At 49.4% G+C, this 13,511-nt stretch overlaps 1 protein-coding gene across 2 annotated transcripts; it reads right to left on the bottom strand.

Annotated features, from left to right (window-relative positions):
• Nucleotides 1-135: 135 nt before the first annotated feature.
• On the bottom strand, nt 136-13,322 carry Rnf31 (ring finger protein 31). Of its 2 annotated transcripts, XM_027390562.2 has the most exons (21): nt 12,430-13,319; nt 12,187-12,333; nt 11,884-12,039; nt 11,701-11,760; nt 11,535-11,604; nt 10,670-10,847; nt 9,833-10,211; nt 9,393-9,680; nt 8,686-8,934; nt 8,415-8,600; nt 8,097-8,303; nt 5,501-5,674; nt 5,321-5,419; nt 5,140-5,229; nt 2,841-2,955; nt 2,638-2,756; nt 2,275-2,388; nt 2,072-2,129; nt 1,116-1,212; nt 380-548; nt 136-274 (listed from the first exon to the last, which is right to left on the bottom strand). In XM_027390562.2, exons 1-21 carry the CDS (start codon nt 12,616-12,618, stop codon nt 221-223), a joined length of 3,198 nt encoding a protein of 1,065 aa, XP_027246363.1. In that variant the 5' UTR covers nt 12,619-13,319; the 3' UTR covers nt 136-220. The 2 variants fall into 2 exon arrangements, with proteins under 2 accessions (XP_027246363.1, XP_027246364.1); XM_027390563.2 differs by lacking the exons at nt 136-274; nt 1,116-1,212 and having other exon boundaries at nt 387-548; nt 12,430-13,322.
• Nucleotides 13,323-13,511: the final 189 nt, after the last annotated feature.

Raw genomic sequence — 13,511 nt, 5'->3', positions numbered from 1 at the left:
TCTTACTGGCCGGAGGAGTCCAGGGGTGGTTGAAAAGGCTGCAGAGGGCCCTTTCAACAAGATTCTGTTCGCCTACCCCTCCCTTTCCCTAAGGCCCCAAGATGGTGAGGCCAGGAAGAAGGACCACCAAGAAGCCTAGGCCGTAAGATGCCTCTTTATTGGTGCTGGAGCTGTTGCTGAGGGCAGGGTTGTGAAGCCTCATCAGGACCCTTGCCCTCAGCTACTTCCTTCTGCGGGCGATACTCTGTCCCAAGGGTACCTCTTCTGTCAGCTTCTGCAAAGGAGAGGGAAATGACACTGAAAACCTGGAGTGGAGAAACAGGCTGTGACAGATGACTTCCGGAAGGACAGAGGAAAAGCTGGGTGTCAGCAGCATTACCTGTAACAATCGGGCCTGATAGGCAGGGAGATCTTCTCCCTCCATCTGCTGGGGATGTACATGTAGGTAGCGTACAGTGGCTGTCTCCAGTTCCTCTACTTCATACAGCGTTGCTGGGTCCAATGAGTGGGCATTGATAAGGCTCACAAGATACTCTTTGTAGTGTGCCCTGGGGAAATGAGGGAGCAGGATTTTTATTCTTCTGCTTAATATTACCTGTGTGGGCTTAACTCTTTGTTGGGCGTTGGGATTTTTCCTTTTTTCAAATTGTGTGTTAAGGTGTACACACCCATACCCATACTCTTATCACAGGGAGCATATGCAGGTCAGAGGACAACTTGTGAGTTGGTTTTCTCCTTTTGCCATGTGGGTTTGGGGGGTAGAACTCTGGTCCCCATGGTTGGCACTAAGCACCTTTACCCACACACAGTTGTCTCACCAGACCACAGTGGGATTTTGTTTGTTTTTGTTTTTTGAGACAGGGTTTCTGTGTATAATAGCCTTGGCTGTCCTGGACACATTGAGATTCTTACATGAACAAGACTACTTGCAGGCAGTGTCAATCAGTATCTCCATGCTGCCTGCTACTACCCATCCACACCCTTGACCAGTGGGCCCTCTCCCTCCCTCCCTCCTATTCTTTGAAGGACCAACTGGCCCCAGAGACCCCATCTTACTGCCTGGGCAACCTAGCCCTCATCCCAATGCCATGCTCCATGCTCTGGCAGGCACTCACTGACAGAGGCCGGCATAGCCAGGTGGAGTTTCCTTGCCACAAGCTTCATCCCTGAACCCACTGGGAACCTCTTTTTGTTCCATCACTCGGCAGCCACCTAAGAGTAAGGAAGGAAGGGGTATATGTTGGGAGGGAGCCTCTGAGCCCAGGAAACCCTGCTTGTCAGTAGTGGTTATGTCACACTTCGGAGAAGGGTTCAGAGGCAGAGGGACTTGGGAATGGGTGGAGGCCTGGCTGTCCCACTTCTCACCAAAGTGGCTTATGATCCACAATCACATGCTCTTTTGGGGGGTGGGGGGAAAGGGGAAGGCAGGGCCTCACTATGTAGCTTTGGCTGGCCCGTCCAATGCTCTTTAAACTGCTCTCCTGGTTGTTATTTAGCTCCTACGCCGCCAACTTACTCTCTGGAGGTCTTGTTTGTTTTTCCAGACAGGGTTTCTCTATGCAGTCTTGGTTGTCTTAAAACTCTGTACACCAGGCTGGCCTTGAACTCCCAAAGATCTGCCTGCCTCTGCCTACCAAATGTTGGGATTAAATGTGTGCACCCCCACAGCCCAGCTCTCTGGAGGTCTTACTCTGCCTAGAAGGTGAGTAGGGTAGGTCAGAACCTTCCTCAACATCTTTTGTTCCCCAAACAGAACCTAAAACAGTAGCCTAAAACCTAAAACAGCTAGCAGGTATCATTAATTACTCAGTTAATTACCAAATCCAAACCACTAGAGAACATGAGAAGAGAGTTAATAAGGGCCAAGTGCTTTAATGATACCTTATAATAAAGCTCAGCCATTAGGTAGATATTATCCTCACTTCACACACAGGAAGAAACAAGACATGGAGAAGTTAATTACCTTGCCAAAGGGCACACAAATGACCCAAATCCAAGCCTCCCTTTCTTTACCCACCACAACAGGAGCCCAGCATACCATCTCCCCGTCAGAGGTTTGTCTGACACTTACCTCCAGGGACTGCCCGGGTCCCGGCTGGAGGCTCCGTATTAAACATGACATTATTGTCCTAGGGAGAAGTAGAGACATATGGGGATTGTTTTCCTCAATGCAGCTACTGCCCCATTTCCTAGCATTCAGTCTTTTCCATTCTTGCTCATCCTATGCCCATCTCCTAGTCATCTGCACACCCAGCCAGGCTGGCCACCTCTGACCTGCAACAGTTTCTGGAGCCGAACAGCAGTCCAATCCCGTAGGTAGAAGAGGCAGTCTCGAGGGTGGTGGCCATGCAGGGACTTTTTCACCCTGCAATTAGGGTCTGGACATTTCTGGTAAAACCCAAATAGGAGAAGGAAGTTGGAAACTGCTGGGGTCCTGGACTCTCAAGACCCCCTGCAAGAGGTGGGGTATAGGAGTGAGAGGAGATGGTGACATTAAGGGGTCTGGAGCAAGCGAAGGGGGAAGAGGACAGAGAAAGGCTTTCTATCCTGCTGACCATTCCTTTTCCCTGGCCCCCCGCCCCTCAAACCCAACACAGCTACCCACTCTTCTCTCCTTCCCCCCCTCCCTGAACTCACGTTCTTGGCATAAAAAGCATTGTAGCAGCCACTGCAAAACTGGTGGCGACACTGTGTGCAGTGGAAATGCATGCAGCCTCCTCGGGCCAGTGCATATGAGAACTTGCACTTGGGGCAGTCTGTAAGGACAGAAGCTTAGGGTGAGGGCAGCTCTGCAACCCAGGCCCTCAAGAAGGAAGCTGAACTAAATAGAGTAGCCTTACCAATGCCATTTTCCTGAAGATACATTGCCAGGCCTTGAGCCTGGTATTCTGGGTCATTGGTGCGTTTCCAGTTCTGGAAGTCCTCACAGCTCCGTCCTCTGTGCTGCTCCTCCCACTGCCAGGAGGAAAGTGGGCTGTGCATGGAAGCTCTACCCATCCCTAGTCTGTCCTATTGGTCTGACGACTCACACCCAGCAGTCCCAACTTATTACATTACTGCTATCTACCATTCTCGCAGTTCCTAAAACCGAAGGGCCACTGTTTTTCATTTCCCCGACCCCTACACATTTGTTCATAAAACTTGGCTGCTCCCATCCAAACTCCACTTCTTTGTTCCCACTGCTACCACCTTACTCCAGGTAATTGTCAAGTCCCGCTTTAAATACTTGCTTGGGTTACTACACTGTTTCCTCCGCCCCATTCTTCATTTTTAAAGTTAATGTCAGGAGCTTCTGCAGTGCTAGCAGCATGCTAACCCCGAGGTGTGGTGGTAGGGACAGATAAGTTTTCAACAACTTAAAGACAAATGATAGTGTCACTATGTATTACTTGGCCTCGAGGGCTGCTCTCTGCTGGCAGCTGGCTCCAACCCAACTACCTGCCATTCTCACTCTTGCTCTCAGGGCTCCAGCTACACACTGGTTTTTTTTCTGATGTTAGCCTTTCTATGGATTGTTCTTCCTTTTTAAAGAAATAATTTAACTTTATTTTATGTGCATTGGTATGAAGATGTCAGATTCACTGGAACTGGAGTTACAGATAGTTGTGAGCTGCTGTGTTGGTGCTGGGAACTGAACCTTGGCCTTCTTAACCACTGAGCCATCTCTCCAGCCCCTGGATTGTTCTTCTTGCCCCAAATACTTTCTTTCTGCATGGCTGGCTTCTTAACTTCTAGGCCTGTGCTTAAACAATTCTGAGCAGGAGTGGCTGGGTGTGGTGGCACATACCTGTAGTCTCGGTACTCCCGAGGCTTAGCCAGGACTGCAGCAAAATTTAGGCCAGCCTTCTCTCAGAAAACCAAAATTAAAGGAAAAGGAAGAGCTTGGCTGGCTTCTCCATCTTCAGGCAGTGTAGGCTGCTCTCCTCCGCTTAGGTCCTACTCATCTTGCCTGTGTAATTACATCCACTCTCTTCCCCCCTTCCTTCTCTGTGCATGTGTGCATGTGTGGAGGCCGAGTACACTGCCCTGCATCTTCTTTTTGAGACAGGGTATCTTACTGGCTTGGAACTCAAACAGGATATGGTGACTGGCCAGCGGGCCCCAGGGATCTACCTGTCAACACTGTGTTGTGTCATCCCCCTGCCCCTCCCTTCGCCCCCGGCAGGAATTACAAGTGTCTACCACCAGACTTGGCTTTACATTTTCCCTGTAAGAATTAATTAATGAGCCGGGCATTGGTGGCGTACGCCTTTAATCCCAGCACTCAGGAAGCAGAGGCAGGTGGATCTCTGTGAGTTCGAGACCAGCCTGGTCTACAAGAGCTAGTTCCAGGACAGCCTCCAAAGCTACACAGAGAAACCCTGTCTCGAAAAACCAAAAAATTAATTATTTAATGATTTAGTGTTTGTGGGGGTCAGAGGACAACTAGTAGAAGTCAGTTTTCTCCTTCAACTACATGGGTTCTGGGGCTAGAACTCCGGATGTCAGGTCTGGTAACAATACCTTAACTCACTGAGCCAACTCACAGGCTCTTACCCAGCTTTCAAATCTTCTGTTTTTGTTTTTGAAGACAGGGTTTCACTATATAACAGCCTTGGCTGTCCTGGAACTAGTTTTGTAGACCAGGCTGGCCTCAAACTCAAAGAGATCCCTCTGCTTCTGCCTCCTGAGTGCTGGGATTAAAGGCAGTTAGTTGTGAGCTGTCATGTGGGTGCTGGGAACTGAACTCAGGTCCTCTGGAAGAGCAGCCAGGAATTTTTTTTTTTTTCCTGAGTCAGTGTTTCTCTGTACTGTTTTAGAGCCTGTCCTGTAACTCACTCTATAGACCAGGCTGGCCCAGAACTCACAGAGATCCGCCTGCCTCTGCCTTCCAAGTGCTGGGATTACAGGCATATGCCACCAATGCCCAGGTAGCCAGGATTCTTTTAATTGCTGAGCCATCTCTGAAGGTTCTGGGGGCTGCACCCAGGTCCTCATACTTACATCAGGCACTTTACTGACTGCATTATCTCCCTAGGTCCCCAGTAAGTCCTTTAAGCTTAGAGAGCATGGCTGTTTTATTTCTAATATACCCCCAAGTCTAACACAGAACCTGGCAATCACTTAGTCAACATTTCTAAAGGGACGAGTGTGACTCACCTGGCGCTTGCAGCGCACACAGAAGGTCTGGTGACACTGGGGACATGTCGCCTCCAGTTGTTCACGTTCATATATGAAGCCAAAGGAACACTGTGAGTGCAAGAGCATAAAGGTGTTCACTGACCTGGTACCATCCCCCCTCCCTACCCCTCCAGTCAGTTCCTTTTGCCCAGCCACTTACCTGGGCACACCATAAGAACTTGGGGTCTCGCATGAGCACACCCTCAGTCAGCTTCTTATGAAACAGGGCATATGCATCTGGCTCTAGGCTTTCTCTGAGCTGGGGACAAGATACAGAGGTGATAGATGGGTAGAAACTTGCTCAAAGCCCAGTCCACCTAAAACATAGCAGTTGTGGTACCTGGATGTCAAGAGTAGAGAAGTAGCTAAGTAACTGTGTGTCATCGGTAAGGTCAGGCCGGCCACAAGCTGGGCACACCATATCTGTGATGTGCTTTTCCTTCACAGCAATGGTGAAGTGCTGGCGGAAGCAGTCAGGACATATGGTGCACTCACAGGAAATCAGGGCCTGCATCTACAGTGGGAGGGGAGAAGAGGAAAAGGGGAACCTGCTGTCATCCTTGAGATACACTGAAAAACGAGGTCTAATTAAATGGGCAAGGACAGCCAGCTCAAGTGCCTCGAGGTCCTAGACAGGAAACCCACGTCTGAAGACAGCTAGGAGGAGGGCAGCAGACAATGGTGAAACCTAAAGTAAAGCAAGTACTTACATTTAATTAAAAGCCAAAGACCACAGTATAGAGATGGACAATAAATTGGGGGATTTTAGAAGATCAGAATGTTGGGTGGTGACTACCACTATAGATACGCAAACGCGCTTCTTTTATGGCATGAAACATTTTGTATCTTTGTTTCTTCTGGCTACAGATTGCTGTTATCTAACCTTTGTTAGCTTCTGACTTCCAACCCTTTGGAAGCTGGGATTAGGAGCATGTACTGCCACATATGGCTGCACTCTGTATCTTGATTACACATCTGAGATAAAGTCACAAAACTGACACAGATGAACTCGGGATGTAGCTCAACTGGTAAAGTGCTTTCGTAGCATATACAAAGCCCTGGGTTCAACACCCAGTGCTGCATCAACCAGGCCTAAAGGTACATACCTGTAATCTCAGTGCTCAAGAGGTGAGGAGGAGGATCAGAAGGTCAAGGTTGTCCCTGGGTATACATTAACTCTGAGGCCAGCCTGGGCTATATAGAAAACAGAACACTCTGTGTACTTTAGTCTTGATGATACACAATAATTTCAGGTCACCACTAGGGGTGGGTAGGTAGAGTCCACAGAATTCCCCATATTAGCTTTGCAAGTTTCTATGTATATAACAAGAAAGCAAACAAAAAACCCAAAAAACAAACACAACATATGAATCCAAACTAAGACATTATCTTCACCTGAAGAACTGCCACCTTTGACTTAGATCAATTGGAGCTCAGAATATGATAAAGACGTTTCTATCACCTAGATATTGTGACATCAAAGACTTACTATGTTGGGTACAAAACATGCATGCAGGCCTGGGTTTAACCCCCAGCGCTTCCTAAAACTGGATGTGATGGCACATGCCTGTAATCCTAGTGCAGGAGGCTCAGCTCATCTAAGGTCAGCTCTAACCACATAGTGATTGCATGCATGAGACCCCTGCTGGGATTAAGAATAATCATTGCTGGGCTGGAGAAATGGCTTAGCCAGCAAGAGTGTTTGGTGTTCTCCCAGAGGACTCGTAGGGTTCACAGCACCAGATCTAAGTGATCTGAAATCTTTTGACCCCACGGGCACCCACATACACATGACATATACACAAATACACAATAAATTAAAAAATAACTCTTAAAAACTAGTAAACAAGAAGGACCCTAAAAGAGACAAGCTTTGTCCCTTGGAGAAGGGGAAAGGGTCACGATCCCCTGAGCAAATTGAGAGCATAGGAAGAGGGGGGAGGGAGCTACGAGAATGAGAAGGGAAGAAGAGGAAGGATGCAGAGGTCACGAGGGAGCAGAAAGGTTGAGTCAGGTGTAGATTAGAAGAATAGATATGAGATAGGTAGGGTTTTAGTTGGGGGGGTTGGTAGGGTAATTAAAAAAAAAAAACTCAAAATTATCGCTACTTTCTGTTGGTGTGACTGCTGTGGTTATATTTTCAAATAACATTTACCTTTTAGAGATATACACTGAAATACTTATAATAAAATAATAAAACCATGACACTTGAGAACTGCTTCAAAATATCCCTCTGCATATATAGATGAATAAAGATCAGGCTTGAGAGGAGAGGGATTTTGAGGCAAGAGGAGTAGGGAAGTTTAGTATATGATTTTTTTTTTAATACTAGCATATGTTTGCTATAGTTTAGAACTTTTAATTTTCTTTTCTTTTTTAAAAGACAGTCTCATTATGTAGCTCTGGTTAGCTTAGAACTCTCTATGTAGAACAAATGGACTCAAATTCACAGTCCTCCTAAGAATTAGGCTTAAAGGTGTGCTCCATACACCTGGCAAAAGTGGAGTGCTGGAGGTAGGGCTGGGTCTTCTGGTCACTAAGATACCCTAGAAGAGGATGATGATACCCCAGTCTCTTTGTTTTTGGCTTCCTAGATGAGAGCTTAGTGGTTTTGTTGTCTCATTTTCCTACCTTATATGAAGCAAAGGCCCAAAACAATGGAAATGACAGATGAAAAACTAAAATCTCAAAAACTGTATGCCAAAATAAATTTTTCTCTTTATCAGTTGGTTATCTCAGGTATTTGTTGTAGTAAAAGAAAGCTAATACAAAGTCTGAAACTTCCAACGTTTTTTAAAAGGGGTTTTCCTGTTGTTCCCTTATCAGAAGGCTACAGTGGTGTTAAGGACAAAAGCAGGCCAGGCCAACTAGGGCAAGGTGGCAGTCCACCGGGAGCAGAGTCATTCTAAATCCAGATATAACAGGGAAGGACTTACCCGGTTGCGGGGCAGGGCCCACCCGCACACTGCACATTCCTGAGCAAGCAATCGGCGAAGAAAGGCACGGTCGTGGCTGTGCCTCACAGCCTCTACCACGTCCAACAACTCGTAGTTCCTAGGTGTCTCTTGCAGCAGTGACAGTGCCAGCTCTGCTCGGCCCCAACTGGGGAGTGTGTAGACTGCCAAAAGTCGTCTGACCAGGCTCTGCAAAGTGAATCACGGAGGACAGAGTGGTTGTCAGACCCCTAAAGATCTCCCACAATCTTCTCTTATTCCTTTAAGTGGGATGTTGGGTGCCGCGCCTAGTCCCAGCACCTGTCTATCCAGCCCATCCCAGCAGGGAGTGGGTTCAGGGCCTTTGTCCCATAGGCGTTGATGGAAGGGCTCTAGACGCTGGCGCTGTAACTCAGTCAGAGCCCGTGCCACATCACCCCCATGCTGGAACAATGCCTGTAGTGACCCTTCTTTAGGCCCGAAGCCCAGAGACTGGAGCTCCTGCACCTGCAATTGAAAGCAGCAAGATGTTAAGAGGGAAAAGCAAGCATGCTCTGCTCTCAACCCTACCACACCTCCAGCATAATAGTACCTTCCTCCTTCTGGCACGCACACACTCCTCTACAGCTTCATCAAGATTGCCATGACGATCAAGCCAGGCTTTCCGGGCTTCTTGACAGGAAAAGGCACCCAGCCCTGGATCCTGCTGTCCAGCTAACTCAGCTACCATCTCCAGGACATAGGACAGCTCTGAACGCAGCCACTGCAAGGGCACCTCAGTGCCTGAGTACTGTAAAGCTGAGAAGATCTCTTCTGGACTGGCACCTGCAGATTCCCCTTCCTAAAGAACAGTCACACCCAGACAAAGGCAGAAGAACATCAGATATGGGACTCTACCCACCCTTAGCCCACTCAACAGTGGCTAAGCTGGGACATACTGATCATGTGACCACTGCAAACAATGGTAACTGCCCTTTTCAAAGTATTCAAAGTGAGGCAGCTACAGCTAATAGTAACAAATCTTATAAGAATGCTAGCTGGGTGGTGGTGGTGGTGGTGGCGGCGGCGGCGGCGGCGGCGGCGGCGCACGCCTTTGATCCCAGCACTTGGGAGGCAGACACAGGTGGATCTCTGTGAGTTCAAGGTCAGCCTGGTCTACATAGCAGTTTCAAGACAGCCAGGGCTGTTACATAGAGAAATCCTATCTCAAACAACAAAAGAATGCTAACTAACAAGCTGACATCTTCTTTCTCCCAAAGCTCAACCTCATCTCATCCCAGGCCCAAGCCTCACCCTCACCTGGATCATGCTCACTAGCTGAAGACTTTCCATCCGCATCTTATCTTGGCGGTGCTTCTCTGGGTCTCTGCAGGAACCAGGCAGGGAAGCACTGAGGCGTTGTGGGGACCCAGGCTTTGGAAGTTCCTTTTCCAAAGAGCTGGCATACGGTTGAAGGGCATGCTGTACTGGGATGTTGTTGCGGGTTCGGTTGCAAATAGCACATACCCAGACAGAGCCTGAGTTGCAAAAGGTGCAGTGATCACAGTACCACACTTCAGACTGGGCAGACGAGAACAAAATGTCTCCCTGATGGAAACGTAGAGAGAATTAGACTGTGTGACTAGGATCCATGACAGAAATACAGAGAACTGGGGAAGCCAAAGACAGGAAATATGAGAGAGAATGGCTTGAAGTTAACAGACACAAATAAAGAGCCAGGAAGGCCAGGAACTGGTTACCTTAAGGGACTTGTGGCAATCACCAGCATCATGGGAATCTACCACCAAGCTGGGAGGCTGGGCCAGCCGAGGTCGCTCACACATGGCACATAGCACAGCTGCTGCCTCATTCTCAAAGGTACAGCTCTGGCAGGCCCACTGATCCCGTGCAGGCTCAGGTTCTAGGCTCCTGGTTCCTTGGGCACCCTCATTTCCCAGCACCTTACAGCCTCTGGGCTGACTACATGTTGCACAGAGCACTGCCCAAGGCTCATTTAGTGTGACACAGTTAGGACAGTGCCAGGGCAGACAAGCATTTGCAGTATCAGGGGAAGAAAGAGAGCTATCTCTCAGAGCCAGGGAGGCTGAGTGGAGTCGTGGTTGGGATGAAGCAGGTAAACTGTAATAGAAAAGAAGACATGGCCAGCTGAGGTGGAAGTCAGTACCTGAGTCTCCTCACCCCTGTGAATCTCACATTGCCTAGGTTATGACATGTAGTTCTGACTTCTGTGATTGCTGTTCTGTCTGGAATAATCTCAGACCCGGGGATGATTCAATATTTAAATGACAGATTATAGGTAACTTCTTCCACGTAGCATGTCTTAACAAAGTACCTTAATCTTATCATGCTAGACTCTTCAGACAAGACTGAATCCATCTACTACCTATCTGTGTATCATAACAATCTGTCTATTGTGACTGCCACTTGCTTAGTGGTTTTGTCTGTAATTTTCTTGAGGGTGAGACTGGCTGTTCTCTAAGAAACAGTCTTTAATAGAGAACCTGGCATATAATACACACTCAAGTAACCTTCAATTTTCTTAATTTCACTCTCACTGAGAAAACGAAGCCTCTTACCTAGAGTTTAGGTTGATGGTCTGGTGGGCCCCAGGCAGGGTTTGGCGAAGGTGATGAGCACGGGACGGATGTCCATGGAATAAAAGGTCACAAGCTGGGCAAGAGGTTTGATTACAGGCTGGACAATGCAGTGTGCCTGGGGCAGAACCACAGAGAAAGCAGGGACCAGGGGTGGACACTGAAAAAAAAAAAAAAATCAAAAGAGTAAAATTTCAAAAAAAAAAATCTATATTCACATACCAATAAATAAATAAACTATATCCAAAACATGGAGCCACACTTTGTACCTATCAACAGATTGAATGAAGGAAACAGGTTACACTTAATAAGTAGCAAATTTACATTAACACACATATACTAGAATATTAGTCTCAAAGAACAAAATCTTGTTACATAAAGGAAAATGGATGAAACCATATTGAGCAGAACAAATCAGACAGAAAGACAAATACCATCTTTATCTACCCCCAGTCCCACCCCAAAATGTAGCTCTGGCTGGCTTGCAACTCTCTCTGTAGACCAGGCTGGCCTCAATCACAGAGATCTGCCTGCCTCTGCCTCCTGAGTGCTGGGATTAAAGATGTGTTGGGAACTGGAGTTAGGAATGGCTGTGAGTCACCATGTAGGTGCTAGGAACTGAATCTAGGTTCTTTCCAAGAGCAACGGGTGCTCTTAACCGCTAAGCCATCCCTCAAGCCCCCAGAGAAACTTCCTTAAAAAAGACCAGGGTACAAAGCTGGAGATATGGCTTAGCAGTTAAGACGAAGTACAATCTTTTGAAATAAAATACAAATAGGAGAAGATAAAAGACCTAAATTTGCATCAGTCTAATCTCATACTCTTTCCCACACAGGGCCAGCCATACCTGGGGCAGAGGGGAGGGGGCCAGGAACAATCTCTCTCAAAAGGGGGTCAAACTCTGACAGCTGCAGCATCTGAGGGAGAAAGCAGAGAATGGACAAGTGTTTGTGGCACAGAACCCCATAAACTCAGTCCCCTTTATTTAACAGCGCCCTTTCTGCCTTCCTTACATCATCTTCAACGTTGTCTCTTAGCAGTTGGTCCAGTGCCTTCTGTCTTGGATGAGTATCCTGCAAACAAGAATGAATAGAATTCCCACCTTGAGCAAAGCTCTCCTTGTAAGCTCCTTGAATTAGGTTGAGCTCCCAGCCTCGTATTTAAAGACCTTAGAATCGATCAGAGGACCACCTCACCTGCAACAGCAAGCTGAACTCCGTGCGAAGCAGTAGTACTTCTAGTGTGACTATGGCAACCTGGTATTCATCTGGCTCCTCCTGCCCTTCAGGGAAACTCAGTCCATCTGGGCGCTCCTCGGTATAGCCATACAACCGCAGCACATCCCGGCCCCCCTGCCAAACATTCCGAACCCGGTCATCACCCGGCAGGCCTCCTAGGCAACAGAGCTGGTTCTCCACTCAGCATACCCTCAAGCCCCTTCTGGCCAACCCCCAGCAATAGGTCTAGTCCCCTTCTCCGATAAGGCCCAAGGGTTTCACCTGCACAGCATCCACCGTGCTGCGAAAGACAGGGTTATTAAACTTCACGGAGCGCCAGTACCGAGGCCGCTGTGGGCTGAGGAGGTTACGACCATATTTTTCCAGGATGTTCAGAGCCGTGGATAGAGTGTTGAGGTAGTTTCGAGGCTAGAAGCAGTCAGAAAAGCAGAGGTATGAGGCTAGCCCATGTGGCCTCTGAGCCTAGGTCCCCTTCCGTGGCGCGTCGGGAGGACTTGGCCTCACCTCCCCATGGGCGTTGCAGCGGACCAGGCGTCCGGCGTCCAGCTGCAGGTAGCGGGAGGCCGGTGGCAGAGAGGTGGCCAGAAGCGGCATGAGCTGCTCCAGGGGAAACACCTGCGCGGAATCCCGCCTCAAGGCGCTCGCCAGCTCCTCGCGGGCCGCCAGAAAGGCTCGCTCCTCCTCTCCCGGCATCCCGAGATCAGAGACAGACTCAGCTCCGCTGTCCACCAGGGACGGGCGCGAGGCGGAGGGGCGCGCGGCCGCGCTGCAGCCGGGTCAAGCCACCGCCCCGTTCGGCCCGGGCCGCGGCCAGGGTTGTCGGGAACAGGAAGTACTGGCAAGGAGGGCGGGACTGCGGACCGCGTAAGAGGAAGGGGCGGGTTCAGAGTGACGGAAGGGGTGTAATCAGGAAGGGAGGCCAAGTCGCCGCCAATGTGGAAGCCGCGGCCCGGGCTCCTCCCACAGTGCGATGGAACCTTTTCCTCCCAGTCAAGCTCTCCGCCCGCCTTCCCTTAGGCTGTCTCCGCCCCTTCTGGAGGGATCTCCCCCTCCCTCGCGTGGGGTCAGTCTATTTTGCCCAAAGCTTTCCTGTCTTTATTTGCACAACGTTGCTCAGTTCCAGTCCCCAGCGGGGAAGTCCCACCTTACCGGGGACCCAACTCTGGCCGCCCTTAGCCCGGCTCAGGCGAGTCCGGCTTTCCTCCAGCCTGTCCTAAAGGCAAGGCAGTCCCCTTCCCCCTGCTCCTTTCCATCCTGCCAGGCTTTCCCTCTTCCTATGCTTCCCACTCTCTCGGGCCCTACGCGGCCCCCTCCTTAAAGTCTAGCCTCGGGGAGCCCCATCCCTGGACACCCCCTTTCTTATTGTCCCCCTCGCCTTGTCCAGCACTTCCCCTGGACGGCCCTGGCTATAAGCCCCGCCCTTCTCCAGAGCAGCCGCCGTTCCAGTCGCCGCTGTCCCACGCTCCCCTAGCCCCTCCCCTGGACCACCCCTGGGCTGGCGATTAAGCCAACACCGCCCTTCCTAGTGGCAACTGGTTGGGTATGGCTGAAGGACTACTTACAGTTTGTGGCCAGCCAGGAGGAGG

Source organism: Cricetulus griseus (genome assembly GCF_003668045.3).
Source record: "Cricetulus griseus strain 17A/GY chromosome 1 unlocalized genomic scaffold, alternate assembly CriGri-PICRH-1.0 chr1_1, whole genome shotgun sequence".
Classification (NCBI taxonomy): Eukaryota; Metazoa; Chordata; class Mammalia; order Rodentia; family Cricetidae; genus Cricetulus; species Cricetulus griseus.
Note: the sequence above shows the minus strand (reverse complement) of the source record. Positions and strands in the feature narration are given on the sequence as shown.